Source organism: Procambarus clarkii, chromosome 10, assembly GCF_040958095.1.
Source record: "Procambarus clarkii isolate CNS0578487 chromosome 10, FALCON_Pclarkii_2.0, whole genome shotgun sequence".
Lineage (NCBI taxonomy): Eukaryota > Metazoa > Arthropoda > Malacostraca > Decapoda > Cambaridae > Procambarus > Procambarus clarkii.
The window spans coordinates 46,025,122-46,051,015 of record NC_091159.1 but is presented as its reverse complement, the minus strand read 5'-3'; the positions used below and the strand labels follow the sequence as shown (position 1 = coordinate 46,051,015).

At 45.8% G+C, this 25,894-nt stretch overlaps 1 protein-coding gene across 3 annotated transcripts in view; it reads left to right on the top strand.

Annotated features, from left to right (window-relative positions):
* The window catches only part of LOC123773324 (immunoglobulin superfamily member 10), a 398,237-nt gene that overhangs the window by 353,158 nt on the left and 19,185 nt on the right, over positions 1–25,894 (top strand). For all 3 annotated transcript variants that reach the window (XM_069321998.1, XM_069321997.1, XM_069321999.1), the window contains one exon: positions 19,305–19,432. In XM_069321998.1, coding sequence (XP_069178099.1) covers positions 19,305–19,432 — 128 coding nt within the window. The remainder of the gene's footprint in view (positions 1–19,304; positions 19,433–25,894) is intronic.

Below are 25,894 nucleotides of genomic sequence, written 5' to 3'. Positions count from 1 at the left end.
AAGTGTGGCTTGAACAGATCAACTTACAAAAGAAGTTTGGTTTGAACTTATTAACTAACAGCTTAAGCTTGATTTCGAGTGATTATGTAACAACTAAAGCTTGACTTGGACAAAACACTGGCTGATCGTTTTATTGAATTGAATGATGATTGATAATTGCAGACGTTATTTTATTTATGAATTTACCAAATATTTTCAGCCATAAACAGCTTCAGTTTCATTACGCCATCAAGAACCCAGCGGGATTCGAACGTGGGTCGTCAAGAACCTGAGAGTGCGAAGCCAATGACTGCTGGAAAAAAAAGCAATAACAGTCACAGCTTAACAGGCGTTCAGCTTGTTGGCAGTGGTTAGGCAGGTCATCGTATCCTAAAGGAGTCGAAAATAGGTTTGTCAGCATAATAAGGACGCTCGTTTGATATCATGGATAGTTACCCCTAGGATAACTATCCTTGATAGATATCCTAGGATAACCATCCTCGAAAGATATCTTAGGATAACCATCCTATTGGCCAATACGAGGCAGTTCCTATTATTCTCACCAAAAACGCATCAGTTAACCACAAGAGGAACCCAATAACCGTGAACCATGGAACTCTAAATTATTTTGTACACACCTGATCCATTAAGTTTAACTGTAATATCTTAACATACTAAGAAGGTTAGGTTAGGTTGTGGTTTTCTATTCAGCTTTTCAAGGTAAACTCAAATATTCATAACAAATTAATATGTCACATATGCACTTATTCATAAGCAAGATATTGACTATAAGCAAGTGCGAGAACGGGCTACAGTAGGACTAACCCCTTAACACTCTGGGGCTAGATTCACGAAGAAGTTACGCAAACACTTACGAACCTGTACATCTTTTCTCAATCTTTGGCGGCTTTGTTTACAATTATTAAAAACAGTTCATGAGCTCCGAAGCACCAGGAGGCTGTTTATAACAATAACAACAGTTGATTAGCAAGTTTTCATGCTTGTAAACTGTTTAATAAATGTAACCAAAGCCGTCAAAGATTGAGGAACGATGTACACGTTCTTAAGTGTTTGCGTAACTGCTTCGTGAATCTGCCCCCTGATCTATTAATGTATCTCTGGTGGAACTTTAACCAGAACACATCCATTTATTACTAGCCAGAACCATTAATTAATAATTTTGTAACACTAAACCGACACAATCGACTTGAGAATGGTCCAGGACGGACCGAAACGTCGTCGTCCCTTCAATTTCTAGTGTGTGGTCTGGTCAACAAACCGACACTATTTGCGTCATGACAGAACCATTTATAACAATTTTGAACTATTTACTATTTGAGTAAGCTACAGTGCATGCGGGGTTCGAACTGGGGATGTCCAGGTGTGGCTTGGCTTAACCCCTCTACATATGTACTTCAGTAGGTAAGTGGACGTACCTAAATATATTAATACATATGGTTACAGTATAATCTGCAAGTACACTTGTTTGCATTTGTGTAAAAGTTTATTTTAATATAGTATAAATATTATTAATAATTGTTAGTATTAATTTATTACTTGTGTGTGTGTGTGTGTGTGTGTGTGTGTGTGTGTGTGTGTGTGTGTGTGTGTGTGTGTGTGTGTGTGTGTGTGTGTGTGTGTGTGTGCGTGTGTGTGCGTGTGTGTGCGTGTGTGTGTGTGTGTGTGTGTGTGTGTATGTGTGTGTGTGTGTGTGTGTGTGTGTGTGTGTGTGTGTGTGTGTGTGTGTGTGCGTGCATGCGTGCGTTAATATCATCACAAGAGGCGTTATTATAGCAGGAAAATATATAAATGATTGGAAGGGGGAAGTTAGGGTGAGAGGCAGATAGAGGCCATCAGAAAGGGAGAGAGGGAGGCCACAGAGAGGGTCCGTGGACAGGGTGGAAGGGAGAGGAAAGTGAAGGAGAGGGGGATGCCAGAATAAAAGAAAGGGGTGATCAGAGAAAGAGAGATGGGAGCGGAGAGAGAAAGAAGCATAGAGTGGGAACTGAAAAGGGAAAATCATGAAATATAAGAGGCAGAGAGAGAAAAAGCCAGGGGGAGACCTAGTGAGAGAGAGAGAGAGAGAGAGAGAGAGAGAGAGAGAGAGAGAGAGAGAGAGAGAGAGAGAGAGAGAGAGAGAGAGAGAGAGAGGACGAAATGCAAAATATAGGAAGCGTTTGAACAGAAAATTACTTTGAAGGTCCAGTGAGTGGGTGAGAGGAGAGTGAGGGAGAGGATAGTGGGAGTGGGGTCAGAGAAAGGATAGAGAATGTCAGGAAAATGAGAGCTGGGGGGGGGCAGGGGCAGAGAAAGTAGGAGGGAGAGTGAGAGAGTGTTTGGGGGGTTAGGTTATGGGGGTACGAGGGAGAGTAGAGGGTGAGGGAGAGTCAGAGAAGGGGGTCAGAGAGGGGGGTCAGAGAGGGGGTCAGAGAGGGGAGAGGGGACAGGAGGGGTCAGACCTAGGTAGTAGCGGTTAGAGAGGAAAAGTGAAGTGGAAAACTCATCAGGAATTGGGGGTTGAAGGTCGACAAAATTTGTAAGCCCTGGAGGAACTGACTTGGAAAATCTCGATATATCTGTGTGGGTCGGCGATGGGAAGGGGGGGGGGGGGGTTGTGGTATTGGTGGTGGTAGTAGTGGTGGTGGTAGTGGTGGTGGTGAAAGTGGTAGTAACAGTCCTTACCTATCAGTGGCTACAGGAAAGTGAGGTCTAGTTTTTCACGCCCCGCTTACCAGTCTTCTTCTACCTGAGATTCGAATTCATTGTCAAATTTAGCCTTAAAGGTGTGGATGGAGGTGGCTTCTATACCTTCTTTCAGTGCATTCGACTTGTTGACAGCCCCTTATAGGGTGAGAGTATCTCCCTGCGTTCTTCAATTCATTTTCGTTACCAACTTCCACTTGCGTCCTCTCCTGCTTCCTCTCAATTGAAAGAAGCTGTCCTTACATTTTGTACAAAATACAAATTGTATCTTGTATGTTCAGATCATATCTCACCTGTGTTTCTCCTCTCCTCTAGGGTTGGGAAAGTTCATTCTCGTAACGTTTCCTTATAGTTCAACCCTCTTAGCTCTGGCACTAATCTTGTTCCAAACCTCTGTATACTTTTTAATTTTTGATTACATTGATGACCAAATACACACCAGAAGATGAGGAGACGACGACGTTTCGGTCCGTCCTGGACCACATTATCAAGTCGACACAGTTTATCCTCTCCAAATTTTTAATGATTCTCAACCTGATTATTTTTCCATCGATTTACACAGTATTTGGCAGTTACACTGGTCTGTAATTTATAGCGCCTGCTGTCTGTTCGCTTTCTGAATATAACTACTTTTTTCTATAATTCTGGGAGATTTCCTGTTTTAGGTGTTTTATTGAGAGTTTTATAGTGAGTGACCTGGTTGATACCTGGTTGATGGGGTTCTGGGAGTTCTTCTACTCCCCAAGCCCGGCCCGAGGCCAGACTTGACTTGTGAGAGTTTGGTCCACCAGGCTGTTGCTTGGAGCGGCCCGCTCCAAGCAACCTCTGTAGGGTCCCTGTAGGCCCACCTCTGTAGGGTCCCTGTAGGCCCACCTCTGTAGGGTCCCTGTAGGCCCACCTCTGTAGGGTCCCTGTAGGCCCACCTCTGTAGGGTCCCTGTAGGCCCACCTCTGTAGAGTCCCTGTAGGCCCACCTCTGTAGGGTCCCTGTAGGCCCACCTCTGTAGGGTCCCTGTAGGCCCACTTCTATAGGGTCCCTGTAGGCCCACCTCTGTAGGGTCCCTGTAGGCCCACCTCTGTAGGGTCCCTGTAGGCCCACCTCTGTAGAGTCCCTGTAGGCCCACCTCTGTAGGGTCCCTGTAGGCCCTCCTCTGTAGGGTCCCTGTAGGCCCACCTCTGTAGGGTCCCTGTAGGCCCACCTCTGTAGAGTCCCTGTAGGCCCACCTCTGTAGGGTCCCTGTAGGCCCACCTCTGTAGAGTCCCTGTAGGCCCACCTCTGTAGGGTCCCTGTAGGCCCACCTCTGTAGGGTCCCTGTAGGCCCACCTCTGTAGAGTCCCTGAAGGCCCACCTCTGTAGGGTCCCTGTAGGCCCTCCTCTGTAGGGTCCCTGTAGGCCCACCTCTATAGGGTCCCTGTAGGCCCACCTCTGTAGGGTCCCTGTAGGCCCACCTCTGTAGAGTCCCTGTAGGCCCACCTCTGTAGGGTCCCTGTAGGCCCTCCTCTGTAGGGTCCCTGTAGGCCCACCTCTATAGGGTCCCTGTAGGCCCACCTCTGTAGGGTCCCTGTAGGCCCACCTCTGTAGGGTCCCTGTAGGCCCACCTCTGTAGGGTCCCTGTAGGCCCACCTCTGTAGGGTCCCTGTAGGCCCACCTCTGTAGGGTCCCTGTAGGCCCACCTCTGTAGGGTCCCTGTAGGCCCACCTCTATAGGGTCCTTCAGTCGTCCTGATGATATTAAGTCTGGTCCTGTTTATTTTGTCTCATGTACTTCAGCCAAGTTTTTCTTTGATTGGTTTCTTGCCTGGTGAAGGTGAAGGCAGTGTTGGTGATGGAAGGGAAGGTGGTGAAGGCAGTGTTGGTGATGGAAGGGAAGGTGGTGAAGGTAGTGTTGGTGATGGAAGGGAAGGTGGTGAAGGCAGTGTTGGTGATGGAAGGGAAGGTGGTGAAGGCAGTGTTGGTGATGGAAGGGAAGGTGGTGAAGGCAGTGTTGGTGATGGAAGGGAAGGTGGTGAAGGCAGTGTTGGTGATGGAAGGGAAGGTGGTGAAGGCAGTGTTGGTGATGGAAGGGAAGGTGGTGAAGGCAGTGTTGGTGATGGAAGGGAAGGTGGTGAAGGCAGTGTTGGAGATGGAAGGGAAGGTGGTGAAGGCAGTGTTGGAGATGGAAGGGAAGGTGGTGAAGGCAGTGTTGGTGATGGAAGGGAAGGTGGTGAAGACAGTGTTGGAGAAAGAAAGATGGTGAAGGCAGGGTTGGTGCAGGAAACAGTACCCGCATCGGTACCCACATTAGGACACTACAGCCACGTGGGTACACACACCCGAAGCCTCTGATGGATGGACGAGTCCCGCGGACCAACCCAGATTTTCACCACCGTTCATCCAGGCTGTTGTGGCTGGTCTTCCTGATGAATTTGGCGGCCTGGATAATTATCGAGGCGATTAATTAGCTTCGTTAATAATTATCGGTAGTCTGAGCACTGTGGAGTGGAGGGAGGGGGGGGGGTTGTTGGTTTGTTGTTGCTATGACGTCACGGGTGCCCTGCTATGGTGCACGCTGATTGGTTTGTTGTATGCTATGACGTCACGCGGGTCCCGCTATGGTGCACGCTGATTGGTTTGTTGTTGCTATGACGTCACGGGTGCCCTGCTATGGTACACGCTGATTGGTTTGTTGTTGCTATGACGTCACGCGGGTCCCGCTATGGTACACGCTGATCGGTTTGTTGTTGCTATGACGTCACAAGGGTCTTGCTATGGTGCACGCTGATTGGTTTGTTGTTGCCTTGACGTCACACAGTTCCCGTTATGGTGTACGCTGATTGGTCGAGGCCAGACTAGGAGTTCCAGGGTGGCCTCAAATACAACACGAGAACGCTACGTGTTGATTATTATAAATCTAGAACAATCTAATACACTCTAAAAGATATCGAACCTTACCCAACCTCTGCTCCAGCACCAGGGGCCAGATTCACGAAAGCACTTAAGCAAGCACTTACGAACGTGTACATCTTTCCTCAATCTTCGACGACTTTGGTTACATTTATTAAACAGTTTACAAGCATGAAAACTTCCCATTGAACTGTTGTTATTGTTATAAACAGCCTCCTGGTTCTCCGGAGCTCATTAACTGTTTAGTAATTGGAAACAAAGCCGCCAAAGATTGAGAAAAGATGTACAGGTTCGTAAGTGTTTGCGTAAGTGCTTTCGTGAATCTGGCCCCAGGTTCTCTGGCGATACTTGACTCCCGATGTTCGATCCCGCAAGTATTCTCATAATGTTTATATTCTCAGTCACGTCACGGTTTTGTGATATCAAAGTGCGTGATGGCGTGTGTTTTGTGATATCAAAGTGCGTGATGGCGTGTGTTTTGTGATATCAAAGTGTGTGATGGCGTGTGTTTTGTGATATCAAAGTGTGTGATGGCGTGTGTTTTGTGATATCAAAGTGCGTGATGGCGTGTGTTTTGCGATATCAAAGTGCGTGATGGCGTGTGTTTTGTGATATCAAAGTGCGTGATGGCGTGTGTTTTGTGATATCAAAGTGCGTGATGGCGTGTGTTTTGTGATATCAAAGTGCGTGATGGCGTGTGTTTTGTGATATCAAAGTGCGTGATGGCGTGTGTTTTGTGATATCAAAGCGCGTGATGGCGTGTGTTTTGTGATATCAAAGTGCGTGATGGCGTGTGTTTTGTGCGATGAAGAGCACTGAGCCTCTTGTGTTGGGATTTGAACTTAAAACTTTAGTACCGGAACCAGTTAGGATCTTGTACGTGTGTGTACTCACCTATTTGTGCTTGTGGGGGTTGAGCTTTGGCTCTTTGGTCCCGCCTTTCAACCGTCAATCAATTGGGGTGTGTGTGTGTGTGTGTGTGTGTGTGTGTGTGTGTGTGTGTGTGTGTGTGTGTGTGTGTGTGTGTGTGTGTGTGTGTGTGTGTGTGTGTGTGTGGTGTGCGTGCGCGTGCGTGCGTGCGTGAGGGGCCCAGAGAGCACCCAGAGGAGGTAGAACCAGGACCTGCTCTAGACTCAAATGTTTTGAACAGGAATAACACTCGTATAAGAAATTGGGTTTTGAGGTTTCAAAGGAAACGTGAAATTTTAGAGAGTGGCAGAAACGCGAATCCAAGTGATTTTCCAATTTTATCCGAGAGGCTCTAGCTCCCGGTCCGCTTTGTCAGTCAGATTACATTTAAACGATTTATTTACCAAAACATTTATTTACTTACGAAACCTGTTCATCTTTCGCAAATCACGGAGGCTTTAATTACATTTAATAAACGGTTTATAAGTTCCGAAGCGTTGCGAGGTTGTTAATAACAATAATAACTTTTTGTTATGAACTTGCGAAGTTCGTAAACTGTTCAAATGACTTTAAACACGTCCGAGATTATTAAGATATACAGGTTCCGTAACTGTAAGATCAGTCCGGAGCATATCACCTCCCTCCTGTTGCTCTGGAGACCTTTGCAACATATGTGACGCTGACGTGGGCCTTGCAACGCGCCAGACTTGGCAACAGCAAAGGCGGCAACGGTGCTAGGCTTAAGTGCAAGAGAAGTGAAACAAATATGAAGAACTGTTATGTCTATAGTTCCGAGAGACGGGAGAGAGAGAGAGAGAGAGAGAGAGAGAGAGAGAGAGAGAGAGAGAGAGAGAGAGAGAGAGAGAGAGAGAGAGAGAGAGAGAGAGAGAGAGAGAGAGAGAGGAGAGAGAAGGGAGTGAGTGCCAGCAATGTAATTGGCTTGACCCACCGAGTCACTTTACACATGCTGGCAGCCTTAACTAAGCATTCCTCTCCTCGCAAGTATTTGGAGTGAAGTTGTAAACAGTCACTAGCAGTGGGACGGGAGGCGACATTCCCCTCCCGGGGCTGCTATACCACCAGGAGCTCCTCCCGGGGCTGCTATACCAGCAGGAGCTCCTCCCGGGGCTGCTATACCAGCAGGAACTCCTCCCGGGGCTGCTATACCACCAGGAACTCCTCCCGGGGCTGCTATACCACCAGGAGCTCCTCCCGGGGCTGCTATACCACCAGGAACTCCTCCCGGGGCTGCTATACCACCAGGAACTCCTCCCGGGGCTGCTATACCACCAGGAACTCCTCCCGGGGCTGCTATACCACCAGGAACTCCTCCCGGGGCTGCTATACCACCAGGAACTCCTCCAGGGGCTGCTATACCACCAGGAGCTCCTCCCGGGGCTGCTATACCACCAGGAACTCCTCCCGGGGCTGCTATACCACCAGGAACTCCTCCCGGGGCTGCTATACCACCAGGAACTCCTCCCGGGGCTGCTATACCACCAGGAGCTCCTCCCGGGGCTGCTATACCAACAGGAGCTCCTCCCGGGGCTGCTATACCACCAGGAACTCCTCCCGGGGCTGCTATACCAACAGGAACTCCTCCCGGGGCTGCTATACCAGCAGGAGCTCCTCCCGGGGCTGCTATACCACCAGGAGCTCCTCCCGGGGCTGCTATACCAGCAGGAGCTCCTCCCGGGGCTGCTATACCAGCAGGAGCTCCTCCCGGGGCTGCTATACCAGCAGGAGCTCCTCCCGGGGCTGCTATACCAGCAGGAGCTCCTCCCGGGGCTGCTATACCACCAGGAGCTCCTCCCGGGGCTGCTATACCACCAGGAGCTCCTCCCGGGGCTGCTATACCACCAGGAGCTCCTCCCGGGGCTGCTATACCACCAGGAACTCCTCCCGGGGCTGCTATACCACCAGGAACTCCTCCAGGGGCTGCTATACCACCAGGAGCTCCTCCCGGGGCTGCTATACCACCAGGAACTCCTCCCGGGGCTGCTATACCACCAGGAGCTCCTCCAGGGGCTGCTATACCACCAGGAGCTCCTCCAGGGGCTGCTATACCACCAGGAGCTCCTCCAGGGGCTGCTATACCACCAGGAGCTCCTCCCGGGGCTGCTATACCAGCAGGAACTCCTCCTGGGCCCCCCTGTACCAGGCCAGGTTGAAAGTTCCTTTAAAACATGAATGCTGTTTTGAATGCTGCTCATTCAAAACAGAAATTTTCTCAAATATAAATTAAAACTGTTGTATATTAGTATATTGCGCATATTTAGGTATTGGTTAGATTAGGTGTTTAGTTCTATTGGCGATTATTAGTATTTGTAGTACGTGGGTGAAGCATTTACAGCGTTGTGGTTCGAACAAAAGTCGTCAGCGAAGCACTTATTCCGGATATGTTCGAACGTCAGCAGTTGTGAGTCGTGTGTCAGCCCGTCCTCCAAACAAAGATCCAAAAGTGATTCCATGCACCCGCCAAACCCCCTGTTTATGAATGAAAAGCGGTTTACACACGACTCACAACTGCTGACGTTCGAACATATCTGGAACAAGTGCTTCACTGACGAATTTTGTTCGAATCGCAACACTATCAAAGCTTCACCCACGTACTACAAATACAAATAATCGCCAACAGAACCCAAACACCTAACCTAACCTATCCTATGCCTATATATGCACAATATGCTAATATATTATAATATTAATTTATAATTGCGAAAATTCCCGTTTTGAATAAACAGCATGTTAAAATTATTGAATGCGTCTGTGGGGTTGACCGCTGGATGTAATGGACTTGAGTCGAGGACAGGTTGTTTACAGAGTTGCAATTCGTCAACGTCGTTCAAGAAATGATCGATCATCATTAGTTGCGTGTAGACCGTTTTTGTATTCGTACACAGCGTGTTTGACGCCTGGATTAACGACCATATGGCCTTTGTTGATGAGAACAGGCTGTATGCCAGGAAAGTCCAAGCTTTTCGCGTCGTTTTGTGTTCGCATTTTCCCGCCAATTTTTTTCTCCTCGATGACGTTCCTGGCGACGCCATGAAAGTTTTTCGGAGACGTCGTGTAGGCTTTCAGACACGTCATGAGAGTCTAAAGTTATCATTCTCGTGTATAATGACGTCGGGAAAATTGAAAATGACTTGATTATGAATCTTTGAAACAGCATTATTTCCAATATCAGGACAGCTATGTGTCGATTCTATATATCGACATAAACGGGGCTGAAATCTGCGGAAACGCAAACTAATGTTTTTCACATGTGTTACTGATGCTGTCTCGGTGGACGGAAAATATAGAAAACCGATAAAAACGAAATTGTTAACAGTAACAATTAAAAAAAGAAATCTCTCTTAATTAAGCTAAATGGGGAATTTACCATTAACATAATTTCTTGCTCGTTATTTTTTTTTTTAAGAGTGGTGAAAAAAGCACCTTTTTTATTACTTTTATTTACGAGTTGTCATAACAGTAATAAATTAATAATAACGTGATAAATAAAATAATCAATAATAATAATCAATCGATAGTATTGTGACTTCTTGAAAGACTTAATATAGGAGTCTAATATTAGTCAACAGTGTTGCCATACCCATACAAGACTTAATATAGCAGTCTAATATTAGTCAACAGTGTTGCCATACCCATACAAGACTTAATATAGCAGTCTAATATTAGTCAACAGTGTTGCCATACCCATACAAGACTTATAAATTACAATCGAAAGCCAGGAAATAAGTTCCAGATAACTCTACAAAATTACTTAGAAACTATTTACTGTCGATCCCCCTTTGAGCTCCCCCTGGTCTTAATTAAGCACCAGGATAACGAAAATTACTCTGATTTGTTAGCAAATGGGCCCTTGCCTAACAAGAGACCATCTTCTACATTCTCTCTTTCTCAATATACTCATATTTCGACAAACTCAAAACAATTCGAGGAAACCTAGGTGAATAAAAAAATGGGCTCCAAGAGCATACACGCAATCATGCACGCATGCACACACACACATACTACGTCTGGTAGCTGAGTGGACAGTGCGCGGGGCTCGTAATCCTGCGGCCCGGGTTCGATTCCCGGCGCCGGCAGAGTTTCTTTCACCCTGATGCCCCTGTTACCTAGCAGTAAATAGGTACCTGGGAATTAGACAGCTGTTGCGGGCTGCTTCCTGGGGTGCTGGAGGAAGGGGGGGGGATAGTAGATAGTAACAGTTGGTTAGTTGACAGTTGAGAGGCGGGCCGAAAGAGCAGCCCCCAACCAAAGAGAAAGAGAAAGAGAAAGAGCAGAGCTCAACCCCCACAAGGAGACCTATGTGCATACACACACACGGACTGACATACATCAAAGTCATGTGCATTACACCTGCCCTCCCGTGGTAGGTCCATAACTGAAGCCAACATCTATACTTCTTCAAACAATTACCAGTGACCCAGAATGGCAAACAGGTTGACCAAATTGCTTTCGCAAACTAAAGCAAAGTATAATACGTATTATACTTAAGTATTATACTTTGCTTAATATTATACTTAATATTATATTATTTGCTTAATATTATACTTTACTTAATATTATATATTAAGTATTATACTTTGCTTTAGTTTGCCCTTGTTTGTAAATTAAATCCTGATTCTAAACATTTTTTATCACAGTGTGTCATCACTTGGATCACGACCTATGATAACACTCCGACAGACCGTTGAATTGTGTCATACTGCAAAGGTGGTGTTGGGGGTGTGAGCCCAGCTTGATTAACTGGCCCAGGGCGGTGGTGGTGGCAGTGGGGGAGATGGGTGGAGTGGGTTGGTGAGGGTAGAGGTGGAGGAGACGAAGTGGAAGGGGTGGAAGAGATTCAGGACAACATTGTTGGAATGAAGGTGGGTCGATGGACGGCAGCGTTGGGGGGGAAGGGGAATCATTGCAAGTGGTGTGGGACAACAAGCGGGGTTGATACTGGTAGGGGATCAGCAAACAATTTAAAATGTCTGCAAAGTTGTTTTTAAATTGTTGTGACATTCTACTTGTACTGCAGCAATTATAATGTGATGGAAAGTTGTTACAACATTGCAGCAATCAAAAGCCTAAAACAATTCAGTAACCTACATTCCATAACATTGCATTGTCGCCACAACATCTGCATCAAACAGTTTATACAATTGGTCACTGATGACTCTTCACAATCAATTTGGTGAAATTTTTCCGAAAAGTGAATAAGGAAAGAATTAAGACACCTAACCAATTCTAAACAAAATATTTATATTAAATAACTTTACTCCATATATTTATTCCATATATTTAAGTTTCTTGTATATAAGACATGGAGCGTGTATAACGCTCCATGTGGTATGTTGTATATAACAGTTATTAACAAGAGGGATTATTCCTTACTAGTAATTTTCCAATGGTGTTCTCAGGATTAAACACTGAAAGTCAAATAATTTCAAGTTATTATCTTTTCAAACCCAGAAAAATATGGTCAACATATTAATTCTGAAGTTTCTAATCCAGATTAAAATTTCTCTCATTGCTATGAGAGAAATTGCACTTTGCAATGGCCGACCTCCGAAACATTGAGTCAGTGGAATCATTGTTTTCATGCTCTTCATTGTGAGCCTCAGGAATGAGAGTCATCAGATTTAAGATAACATAACAGTATGGCCATAAGATAACATTATAGCTATACCTTTAGTAAATACAGCAGTTGTTTTAATATTTCTGTATACGTTACTAAGGGGAAGGGTATACTCCGGCTATGCCCGGGTCTTCCCTCCCCTCCCCTCCCCCATTTTCCTGACTCTCCCAATCTCCTCCCCTCATTTCTCTCTTCCCATCTCTCGTCTCTTCATAATCTTCCCCCTCTCCCTCCTTCCTCCTCTCCCAATATATCTCTGTGTGTCTGCCTGTTTCTGTGCTTTTCTGTCTTCCTTTCTCTTTACCCCGGTCGACCCGGCTAGTCTTAATTTCTGCAGGCCTCTCTCTGTTTACGTGTCTCTATGTCTGTCTGAGTCTTATTTTCCTGATTGTCTCATTAATAATAATATAAAAGCTCCCGTTGGCGTTCGAGTCTGACTGCCGGTGGGAGGAGCCTAACGATGCAAAGTATTAACAAAAATTAATAGTCTACCTTTGGCTTCAGAAAGGTGTCGGGCTTGAGAATGCCTTTGCAGCAGGGGGGGAGGGTCAGCTGTTTTATGCTAATGTGGCAAAGTCTGATGATTAGAAAATTTGGTAATTTCCTCAAGATTATAAGGGCATTATTTTTCATATTACTATAAGAAAAGATTTAATTTGGACATTTATATTTTTTAAATATTTAGCTGGTAGCCAGTGCCAAAAATCAGTCATTTGGGGGTCAGTATGCGAATCCCCAGTACGCTGTTCCCACTTAAATTCTTGCGAGCCCGACCAGTTTGTGTTCGTCCCGTACCTCAGACCACTCCCCCTGCAGTGTTGGGGGAGGCTAGCATAAAGCATCCGGCCTTCACCCTTGGACAAACATGTATATTTATAAGAGGTCTAAGGGCAAAACATAATCTTGAGTTAAAATACAAAGAGTTCAAAAAGCAAAGTTCTTCACTTACTGTCAAAAATATATTATATAAAATATATATAAATGTAGTATTTCTCTTGTAAATTTATGTGAATATGATCTTTATTTTGTATATTATTTAATAAAGAAAAAATTAGAAGGAACTTCATCATTATTGAAGTTTCCACAAAAATCCTGAATTTGCAAATAGACAAAAACTTAATATCAACAAATCTAAAGTACAGAATAATTTCAGAAGGGTATTTTTTAATTAGGAGCTTTGTATGTAGAACAATTCTTTGAATTATTCAGTGGCTAAGATTTCAGAGAGAACTAAATGAATTTAATCTGAAAGCCTTTTACCCCAAAACACTAATTAAATATTAGTTAATGTTTTGCATGTGATTAAATATTATTACAAAACAAAAATACTTGAGGGAGATATGCAAATGTATTCTTCTCTCTGGCCTCTCTCCAGTCCCCCTTATTCTCCTCCCATCTCCCCTCTCTTCTTCCCTCTTCCTTCCTCTCCTGACTGTTCTCCCCCCCCCCCCTTACTCCCCCTAAGTGCCACCATCCTCACTATAGTGCCAGGATTAGTTCCAGTCGGGTGGCACTGCTTCAGACGAGTGCCTCTGAGTTCTGCCTAATATTGTTGACCCAAGTGCCAGTGTGAGAACTAAAGAGAGACGACTGAATAGGTGCTTGGGGGGGGGTATGGGGTGGAGGGGGTCAGTACGAAGTCGTACTAGGAGACACTGAACGGGTGTCTATGAAAATAATTTTGGGTCGAACAATGAGATGGTACCGGTTTCCCCGGACTCCCTAGCCACACACTTACAACCGACTGAACCATGACGTGCTCAAAAGCATCTCCAACTGCGGTCGTGCTGATAGAGGCGCTTTTGGCCTCATCGTGGTTCAGTCGGTAGTGCCTGTGCCTTTATAGACCAGGGATGTGTTTTCGAACTACAAAACTAAGGTTTTCAAATTATAAAGGTTTACCTCAGTACTTGGTGCCTGAATTAAAAGGACCGAGCTGTGAGGAAAAGTTAGAAGCTTGAATCTCACAAAGCCTAGTGAGATCGAAAACAGGCGGACATGATCACTGCATACAAGGTACTGTATGATCAGTTAGAAGCTTAAATCTCACAAGCCTAGAGAGATCGAAAACAGGGGACATGATCACTGCATACAAGGTACTGTATGATCAGTTAGAAGCTTAAATATCACAAGCCTAGTGAGATCGAAAACAGGGGACATGATCACTGCATACAAGGTACTGAGGGAAATGGAGAGGGGAATTTATAAAATGACCAAAAACTAGATCAAAACAACATTAGTGAAGGTGGGACACATATCCCATCACAAAAGGAATCACCAGAACTCCGCTACGAGTCACTCCATTGTATTATTTTCTTATTAATACATCACGACATTGTGATTTATTTGTGATATAGATAAACACGTTAGGCTTATAGGATATGGAGGGCTCCTCAAAGGTAGAAATATTGACCCTGTCAAGGAGACAACTCCATAACAAACTAAACTCCCGGGTACCTATTAACTGCTAGGTAAACAGAGGTATTAGGTGATAGGAAACGTGCCGAAACCATTACTCTCCCGCCCGGAATGCCACCCGGCTTGTCCCAGAGCGGAGTAGCAAGAACAGGTTACGGAAGAAACAGCAGACACATGATCACTACATATAAAATACTCAAGGAAATTGGAAGCCGAAGACACGAGCAGGACATTCAGCGGAAAATACACACGAACAAGAGGAAATATTATGTGCTCAAATAAAACATAGAGATGGTAAATACATACAAAATACACATATGATAGTTCACATAGGGTTCTGAGGGTCCAGCAGAGTAGTTGAGTGCCGAGAGACGGGTACCAAGAGGTCAAACTCAACCCTCAACAAGCACAAGTAGGCAAGAATAGCTAGGTGAGTACACACAATTGCAATTATTCCGTTAAACACACACTACCTCACACCACACACACAATGTATTATACAACGATCTTGGTGTATAATACATTAGGCGTAATCCATATGCACGTATAGTGGAAAATGAATTGTATTGGTTTTCCTAAAAATAAAAGGCTTAATATATACACACATAATATATATATATATATATATATATATATATATATATATATATATATATATATATATATATATATATATATATATATATATATATATATATGTTGATTTTATACCCGCATTAGGTCAGGTGATAATACAATGAAGGTGAAAACATGGGGGGATACATAAGGGATAAACATAGGGGCTGCAGAAGGCTTATTGGCCCATACGAGGCATCTCCTATCTAAACACAAAGATTAATCCAGTGTAATTGGCCAATTACACTGGATTAATCTTTGTGTTTAGATAGGAGATGCCTCGTATGGGCCAAAAAGCCTTCTGCAGCCCCTATGTTTATCCCTTATATATATATATATATATATATATATATATATATATATATATATATATATATATATATATATATATATATATATATATATATATATATATATATATATATATATATTTTTTAAACCTAGAAGGGGTACCACCTCTGGTGCAAGTGTAGGGACCCATAGCCTCGGAGAAGAAAATAAAGAGTACTCAGAGAAGACCTTGTGGATCCTCACTGAACACTTTGATATATACATTATATATATATATATATATATATATATATATATATATATATATATATATATATATATATATATATATATATATATATATATATATATCCCATCCCATCCCCAAACCCAAGGATTTTCAGGCTAATAACCTCCCCCCCCCCCCCCACCAGGTATTCACCCGAGGAAGGGATGACTAACGCGAACATTTTTCCCAGTACATATATGTCAGATTCATTTCCCGGGGTCGGCGCCGCGAACACTGAAGGCCGCGAAATATTGCATCGTTTATTGGCACGGCACAATTTTGGTTGTGAGGCTGAGGCGGCATTTGTGAGGGGTCGTGTTGGAGGCGGTTGGGCTTATGAGGGCCCCCTCGATAGATGGGTTTGACTTTTTGGGAGGCGCTCGATAGATGGGTTTGACTTTTTGGGAGGCGCTCGATAGATGGGTTTGACTTTTTGGGAGGCGCTCGATAGATGGGTTTGACTTTTTGGGAGGCGCTCGATAGATGGGTTTGACTTTTTGGGAGGCGCTCGATAGATGGGTTTGACTTTTTGGGAGGCCCTCGATAGATGGGTTTGACTTTTTGGGAGGCGCTCAATAGATGGGTTTGACTTTTTGGGAGGCGTTCGATAGATGGGTTTGACTTTTTGGGAGGCGCTCGATAGATGGGTTTGACTTTTTGGGAGGCGCTCGATAGATGGGTTTGACTTTTTGGGAGGCGCTCGATAGATGGGTTTGACTTTTTGGGAGGCGCTCGATAGATGGGTTTGACTTTTTGGGAGGCGCTCGATAGATGGGTTTGACTTTTTGGGAGGCGCTCGATAGATGGGTTTGACTTTTTGGGAGGCGCTCGATAGATGGGTTTGACTTTTTGGGAGGCGCTCAATAGATGGGTTTGACTTTTTGGGAGGCGCTCGATAGATGGGTTTGACTTTTTGGGAGGCGCTCGATAGATGGGTTTGACTTTTTGGGAGGCGCTCGATAGATGGGTTTGACTTTTTGGGAGGCGCTCGATAGATGGGGTTTTGGGCTTTGTCTCTCTCTCACTAGAATACCACCCTCCCTGTCCCCTCTCATCTATCCTCTATCCTCGGGAGGAACATGCAAGCACATGGGCTATCATGCTAAAAAATAATCTTTTCAAAACACAAACAATTGCAGACAACGAGTCAGAGAAGGTTTGTTGTTGTTAAAGATTTGCTACTTGGAACAAGCAGTTCCAAGTAGCACGGGCCATGGTGAGCCTGCCCAAAGAAGGTACCTCGTATGCATGATATTCTTCACGTCTGCGGACGCGGAGTCACAGTAACCCGGCTGGAGAAATGGCCGCCAAACAAGATCTAAAGATGAAGAGACGACGACGTTTCGGTCCTTCGCGGACCATTATCAAGTCGTGTGTTGATCATTCATCGCTTCTTCGTCTTCTGAGTTCCAGTTTAGTCATCATTGTTGAAAACTTTGCAACACTGTGCGTCACAGAAGACCTGCAGGATTAGTTAATAACAGGGGGGGGGAGGGGGAAGGAGAGGGTAGTGAAGCTAAGGTTCCACCAGGAGAGATCTGTGTAAAATGGCAAGCATGCAGGCACTATGTATGTACACCGAGACTCATCCATGAATATGTCTAACCTACGCTTGAAACAATCCAACGACCAAATTTTTTGTTATGTTACCCGGTAAAGGTGGTGTTCCGCCAATCAACACTCGTCTTTCACAGCCCATCTGAGAAGACTGAGCTCTGCCCTGGCACTGAGCTCTGCCCTGGCACTGAGCTCTGCCCTAGCACTGAGCTCTGCCCTGGCACTGAGCTCTGCCCTAGCACTGAGCTCTGCCCTGGCACTGAGCTCTGCCCTAGCACTGAGCTCTGCCCTAGCACTGAGCTCTGCCCTAGCACTGAGCTCTGCCCTAGCACTGAGCTCTGCCCTAGCACTGAGCTCTGCCCTGGCACTGAGCTCTGCCCTGGCACTGAGCTCTGCCCTGGCACTGAGCTCTGCCGTGGCACTGAGCTCTGCCCTGGCACTGAGCTCTGCCCTAGCACTGAGCTCTGCCCTAGCACTGAGCTCTGCCGTGGCACTGAGGTCTGCCCTGGCACTGAGCTCTGCCCTAGCACTGAGCTCTGCCCTAGCACTGAGCTCTGCCCTGGCACTGAGCTCTGCCCTGGCACTGAGCTCTGCCCTGGCACTGAGCTCTGCCCTGGCACTGAGCTCTGCCCTGGCACTGAGCTCTGCCCTGGCACTGAGGTCTGCCCTGGCACTGAGCTCTGCCCTGGCACTGAGCTCTGCCCTGGCACTGAGCTCTGCCCTGGCACTGAGCTCTGCCCTGGCACTGAGCTCTGCCCTGGCACTGAGCTCTGCCCTGGCACTGAGCTCTGCCCTAGCACTGAGGGAGACAAACACGTCTTCAACAGGAAGCAATTTAGTTAACACATGTTGTCCTTCAATGCGCTGTCTCAAGAATCATAGGCGTGGTGTTGCGCTTAAGTTCTCTCTCCACCTCTGAAGGGTTATACCCACTAGCAAGTATACTGTTGTCCTGGACATAGACAATTCCTTCATGCCTTGGTGTAGAACTTAATATTAAACTAAATAAAAAAAGTTCAAATTATTTGTATTTTTTTTAATATTTATGTACCTATACATTTCCCCTCTCCCCTCCAAAGGTTCCTTTTTATACAGACATTGTTAATTTTTATTATGGTAATATTCGCTCTATTCCTGACACACATTCCTGAACAATAATGATATTCTGAAGTTAGTGTGGCATACAAGGTCTAATATTTATAATAAACTCATATATATATATATATATATATATATATATATATATATATATATATATATATATATATATATATATATATATATATATATATATATATATATATATAGGGGGTACCACATCTGGTTGCTTGTAGGGACCCTCAAGCCTCGAAGAAGAGGATCTGCAGCACCCCGGGGAAGCCTTGTTGGTTCTCCCCCGTGTACTGGCACATATTGTCTTCTCCTACCACCCCCTTATATATGTATGTGTTTATTATATGTGTATTGTTTATTACACACACACCCACCACCCACGTACTGACGCCACCTGCCACGTACTGACGCCACCTGCTACGTACTGACGCCACCTGCCACGTACTGACGCCACCTCCCACGTATTGACGCCACCTGCCACAAACTGACGCCACCTGCCACGTACTGACGCCACCTGCCACGAACTGACGCCACCTGCCACGTACTGACGCCATCTCCCACGTATTGACGCCACCTGCCACACACACACACCCACCTCCCACGTACTGACGCCACCTGCCACATACTGACGCCACCTCCCACGTACTGACGCCACCTCCCACGTACTGACGCCACCTCCCACGTACTGACGCCACCTGCCACGTACTGACGCCACCTGCCACATACTGACGCCACCTGCCACGTACTGACGCCACCTCCCACGTACTGACGCCACCTGCCACATACTGACGCCACCTCCCACGTACTGACGCCACCTGCCACGTACTGACGCCACCTGCCACGTACTGACGCCACCTGCCACATACTGACGCCACCTGCCACGTACTGACGCCACCTGCCACATACTGACGCCACCTCCCACGTTCTCCCACAGTACCGAGTGCGAGCATCATGAACGGCGCGGAGATACACGTGCACAGAGGCTCACTCATCAACCTAACGTGTGTGGTGGAGCACACGACGGAACGACCGCTCTACATCGTCTGGTACCACTACAACAAGGTACGTACCTACGGTAACCCCTACAGGACTCTAACTCCTGTTAGAGTCCTAACAGGAGTTAGGACTCCTAACTCCTGTAGGAGTTAGGAGTCCCTCCTCTACAGGACTCTAACTCCTGTAGACCAAACCACACACTAGAAAGTGAAGGGACGACGATGACGTTTCGGTCAGTCCTGGACAATTAGTCGATTGTCGACTTGAGAATGGTCCAGGACGGACCGAAACGTCGTCGTCCCTTCACTTTCTAGTGTGTGGTTTAGTCAATATATTTTAGCCACGTTATTGTGACTCCTCGTCTGCTTACTCCTGTAAGTTACAGTATATATATCTTCCGCAAGGTATATATGCTCTCATATTCTCATATATACTTACTCTCACTACAGTAAGGTTTGGTAGTGATACAGCTGGATAATAACCCATAGTGTATGCAGTGCAACCCGCTCTCGCACAAGACAGCACATATATGACTTACTGCTTATAGTCACTATTTCGCTTATAAATAAGTACATATGTGACAAATTCCAAGCCATATTTTTTTCAAGGCACTAACTTTTCCACTCAATTTTATTAAACAATAGCGCGCAGTAGCACAACAACAAAATACATTACAGTGATACGAGGTACAATGCCGCTCTATCGAGGTACAGTGCCGCAGCAGCAATAGGTCGCTGTATCAAGGTACAGTGCCGTAGTAGCTAGATATAAGAATCCCAGCGCCCAAACCATCCTCAGTGCTTGTCCAAACTGCCCCCAACCCCTAGGATGTATTTATAAAATTTTACCTGAATTTACCTGAGGGGCCACTATCTCCCTCTCTGTAGTGGCCTCGACGGGGACAGGAAGCCTCCTGCTTGTCAATTAATGTATTATTAGAATTTAGTTAGGTATTTAGGTTGTGTTGATAATGAGTGGTATTCACCAACCCGTCCTCGACTCAAGTCCATTACATCCAGCGGTCGACCCCACAGACGCATTCATAAATTTTAACATGCTGTTCATTCAAAACGGGAATTTTCTCAAGTATAAATTAATATTATAATATATTGGCATATTGTGTATATATAGACATAGGATAGGTTAGGTTAGGTTAGGTTAGGTTAGGTTAGGTTAGGTTAGGTTAGGTTAGGTTAGGTGTTTAGGTTCTGTTGGCGATTATTTGTATTTGTAGTACGTGGGTGAAGCATTGATAGTGTTGTGATTCGAACAAAATTCGTCAGTGAAGCACTTGTTCCAGATATGTTCGAACGTCAGCAGTTGTGAGTCGTGTGTAAACCGCTTTTCATTCATAAACAGGGGGTTTGGCGGGTGCATGGAATCACTTTTGGATCTTTGTTTGGAGGACGGGCTGTTCATGAAGTTGTGATTCGAACAGAGGTCGTGTGTCAGCCCGTCCTCCAAACAAAGATCCAAAAGTGATTCCATGCACCCGCCAAACCCCCTGTTTATGAATGAAAAGCGGTTTACACACGACTCACAACTGCTGACGTTCGAACATATCTGGAACAAGTGCTTCACTGACGAATTTTGTTCGAATCACAACACTATCAAAGCTTCACCCACGTACTACAAATACAAATAATCACCAACAGAACCTAAACACCTAACCTAACCTATCCTATGATTATATATACGCCATATGCTAATATTTTATAATGTTAATTTAGATTTGAGAAAATTCCAGTTTTGAATGAAGAGCATGTAAAAGTTTATGAATGCGTCTGTGGGGTCGACCGCTGGATGTAATGGACTTGATTCGAGGACGGGTTGCGTGAACGAAGTACTTCCACTCGGGAACAGTTCGAACGTCGTCAACTTCGCTTCGCTAACGACTTCTGTTCGAATCACAACGCTGTAAAGGCTTCACCCTCGTACTGCAACTATCAATCGTGGCCGGGACCAGATTCACGAAGCAGTTACGCAAGTATTTACGAACGTGTACATCTTTTCTCAATCTTTGGCGGCTTTGTTTACATTTATTAAACAGTTTACAAGCATGAAAACTTCCCAATCAACTGTTGTTATTGCTATAAACAGCCTCCTGATGATTCAGAGCTCATTAACTGTCTAATAATTGTAAACAAAGCCGTCAAAGATTGAGAAAAGATGTACACGTTCGTAAGTACTTGCGTAACTGCTTCGTGAATCTGCCACCTGAAGACGGGCCAGTATGTGTACAGTAATTCATTTTGAAAAGTGAAGGAACCACTTCGTTACCGGTATTTTCACCATGATTAACGAGTGAATTAACGCATAACCGAGACGTTAGTGAAGCGCTCGACTAATACGTCTTGATTCATTAATGGAAATTCGGCGTCCCGATTATTTTAATTCCCGTGTCGCTGGAATGGTGAGTAAATATGTCCCACATATTTCAGCCATGGTCGGAGATGGGTCACTGTGTCTGTGGGCCAGTGTTGTGGTGGGTCACTGTGGGCCAGTGTTGTGGTGGGTCACTGTGGACCAGTGTTGTGGTGGGTCACTGTGGACCAGTGTTGTGGTGGGTCACTGTGGACCAGTGTTGTGGTGGGTCACTGTGGACCAGTGTTGTGGTGGGTCACTGTGGACCAGTGTTGTGGTGGGTCACTGTGTCTGTGGACCAGTGTTGTGGTGGGTCACTGTGTCTGTGGACCAGTGTTGCGGTGGGTCACTGTGGACCAGTGTTGTGGTGGGTCACTGTGGACCAGTGTTGTGGTGGGTCACTGTGGACCAGTGTTGTGGTGGGTCACTGTGGACCAGTGTTGTGGTGGATCACTGTGGACCAGTGTTGCGGTGGGTCACTGTGGACCAGTGTTGCGGTGGGTCACTGTGTCTGTGGACCAGTGTTGTGGTGGGTCACTGTGTCTGTGGACCAGTGTTGCGGTGGGTCACTGTGGACCAGTGTTGTGGTGGGTCACTGTGGACCAGTGTTGTGGTGGGTCACTGTGGACCAGTGTTGTGGTGGGTCACTGTGAACCAGTGTTGTGGTGGGTCACTGTGGACCAGTGTTGTGGTGGGTCACTGTGTCTGTGGACCAGTGTTGCGGTGGGTCACTGTGGACCAGTGTTGTGGTGGGTCACTGTGGACCAGTGTTGTGGTGGGTCACTGTGGACCAGTGTTGTGGTGGGTCACTGTGGACCAGTGTTGCGGTGGGTCACTGTGGACCAGTGTTGTGGTGGGTCACTGTGGACCAGTGTTGTGGTGGGTCACTGTGGACCAGTGTTGTGGTGGGTCACTGTGAACCAGTGTTGTGGTGGGTCACTGTGGACCAGTGTTGTGGTGGGTCACTGTGGACCAGTGTTGTGGTGGGTCACTGTGGACCAGTGTTGTGGTGGGTCACTGTGGACCAGTGTTGTGGTGGGTCACTGTGGACCAGTGTTGCGGTGGGTCACTGTGGACCAGTGTTGTGGTGGGTCACTGTGGACCAGTGTTGTGGTGGGTCACTGTGGTCCAGTGTTGTGGTGGGTCACTGTGTCTGTGGTCCATTGTATTCTCACAATATCGTCCCCCATTTTCTATACCCTATTTCAGGTATACTCATCCTTTATAACATCTATACTCAAAGCTGAATTCACCGCCTCTACCCAGATACATTTTTTCCCCTCTTCTTGACCCATTTTTTCCCCGCCCCATTTCCCTTCCTGACAACCTCCTTCCCTTCTCTTCTCCTTGAGAAGGAATCGGATCGTCTTGCCGGAAATTTGAGATAATTGCATTCCCCATTTTCAAGCGAGGAGCCACTTGATGCGCATGGGGGGAGCGCGCGCACACACACACACACACACACACATACACACTTCGTGTGTGTGTGTGTGTGTGTGTGTGTGTGTGTGTGTGTGTGTGTGTGTGTGTGTGTGTGTGTGGGACGTGTGTGTGGGACTTGATAGTGGTCCAGGACGGACCGAAACGTCGTCGTCTCCTCATCTTCCGGTGTGTGTGTGTGTGCACTTACCTAGTTGTACTTACCTAGTTGTGCTTACGGGGGTTGAGCTTTGGCTCTTTGGTCCCGCCTCTCAACTGTCAATCAACTAATGTACAGATTCCTTAACCTACTGGGCTCAATCATGTCTACACTTGAAGCTGTGTATGGAGTCAGCCTCCACCGCACTCTGACACTAAAAAAGTTCCTTCTAACGTCCCTGTGGCTCATGTGGGTACTCAGTTTCCACCTGTAGAAACTGATGTGTGTACTCACCTATTTGCACTCACCTATTTGTGCTTGCAGGATCGAGCATTGACTCTTGGATCCCGCCTTTCCAGCTATCGGTTGTTTACAGCAATGACTCCTGTCCCATTTCCCTATCATACCTAGTTTTAAAAGTATGAATAGTATTTGCTTCCACAACCTGTTCCCCAAGTGCATTCCATTTTTCCACTACTCTCACGCTAAAAGAAAACTTCCTAACATCTCTGTGACTCATCTGAGTTTCCAGTTTCCACCCATGTCCCCTCGTTCTGTTATTATTACGTGTGAACATTTCATCTATTCCCACTTTGTCAATTCCCCTGAGTATTTTATATGTCCCTATCATATCTCCTCTCTCCCTTCTTTTCTCTAGTGTCGTAAGGTTCAGTTCCTTCAGACGCTCTTCATATCCCATCCCTCGTAACTCTGGGACAAGCCTCGTCGCAAACCTCTGAACCTTCTCCAGTTTCTTTATGTGTTTCTTCAGGTCGGGGCTCCATGATGGCGCGGCATACTCTAAGACGGGTCTCACGTAGGCAGTGTAAAGCGCCCTAAAAGCCTCCTCATTTAGGTTTCTGAATGAAGTTCTAATTTTCGCCAGTGTAGAGTACGCTGCTGTCGCTATCCTATTTATATGTGCCTCAGGAGTTAGATTAGGTGTCACATCCACTCCAAGGTCTCTTTCTCGAATCGTTACAGGTAGGCTGTTCCCCTTCATTGTGTACTGTCCCTTTGGTCTCCTGTCACCTGATCCCATTTCCATAACTTTACATTTACTGGTGTTAAACTCCAGTAGCCATTTCCCTGACCATCTCTGCAACCTGTTCAAGTCCTCTTGGAGGATCTTACAATCCTCGTCTGTCACAACTCTTCTCATTAATTTTGCGTCATCCGCAAACATTGACATGTATGATTCCACTCCTGTAAACATATCATTTACGTAAATTAGAAAGAGGATTGGTCCCAGCACCGATCCTTGAGGTACTCCACTTGTTACTGTTCGCCAGTCCGACTTCTCGCCCCTTACCATTACCCTCTGGCTCCTTCCTGTTAGGTAGTTCTTCACCCATACTAGGGCCTTTCCGCTTACTCCTGCCTGCCTCTCAAGTTTGTATAGCAGTCTCATGTGCGGTACTGTATTAAAGGCCTTTTGGCAGTCAAGAAATATGCAGTCTTCCCAGCCTTCTCCGTCCTGCCTTATCCTTGTTACTTTATCATAGAATTCTGAAAGGTTTGTTAGGCATGATTTCCCTGTCCAGAACCCATGTTGGTGCTTGTTTACAAACCCAATGCTCTCCAGGTGCTCAACAAGTCTTAGCCTAATTATTCTTTCAAGTATTTTGCAGGGGATGCTTGTCAGTGATACGGGTCTGTAGTTAAGTGCCTCCTCCATATCACCTTTTTTGAAAATCGGTACGACATTTGCCTCCTTCCAGCAACTGGGCAATTCTCCCGACATAAGTGACTCATTAAAGATCATTGCCAGAGGCACGCTGAGAGCCTGCGCTGCCTCTTTAAGTATCCACGGTGTGTGTGTGGTGTGTGTGTGTGTATGTGTGTGCGTGTGCGTATGCGTGTGCGTGTGAGGGGTTTGATCATCGTATACACTGTCATATTAGGGCCGTATTCGGATTAGGTTACGTTTAAAACACGTTTGCAACCTGTCTTAAACGTGTCTATACAATACGACACGTTTCCGAACAATACAATGAGTTTACATCAGCCTGGTAAACTCAGCCAAGATTAATTTCGAGCCCAGTACACCTCGAAGATGACTCCTGTGTTCTAACAGAAGCGATTGTGCAGTCTGTTCTTCAGTCGACATAGAACTAAACATAAATTGCCGAAAAAGCTTACCACAAACTCGCTCTCAAAGTGACAGAGATATGATCGAGATTTACAAGATACTTATGGGGGAACAGACGAAGCAGAAAACAAGACAGATCAGTAACAAATGGCTCTCGTATAGCGAAACTTGGAACAGTTTGAGGACGCTGTTCTCTGTCTAATATATAGTTCTGTCTCTTCGGTCTCTACGAAGCAAGGAAGGAATTTGTTACACATTGCTCAGCAAGGATTGGCTGCACGGGGGTGGATTGGGTCGGATTGGACGTGTCTGGTGTCGGGTTGGATTGGGAATTTTTTCTATGATTGGGACTTTCTTTGCTTCGTCGGGCGCTGAATCAGAGGAATGTAACGGAAGCAGGTATGGAAACATGTTTGGAAGCAGCTGAAGGGTCAGATGGAGGAACAAAATGTGGAAATGTAGTGTTGGAGTACATGTGAAAGCAGTTATGGAA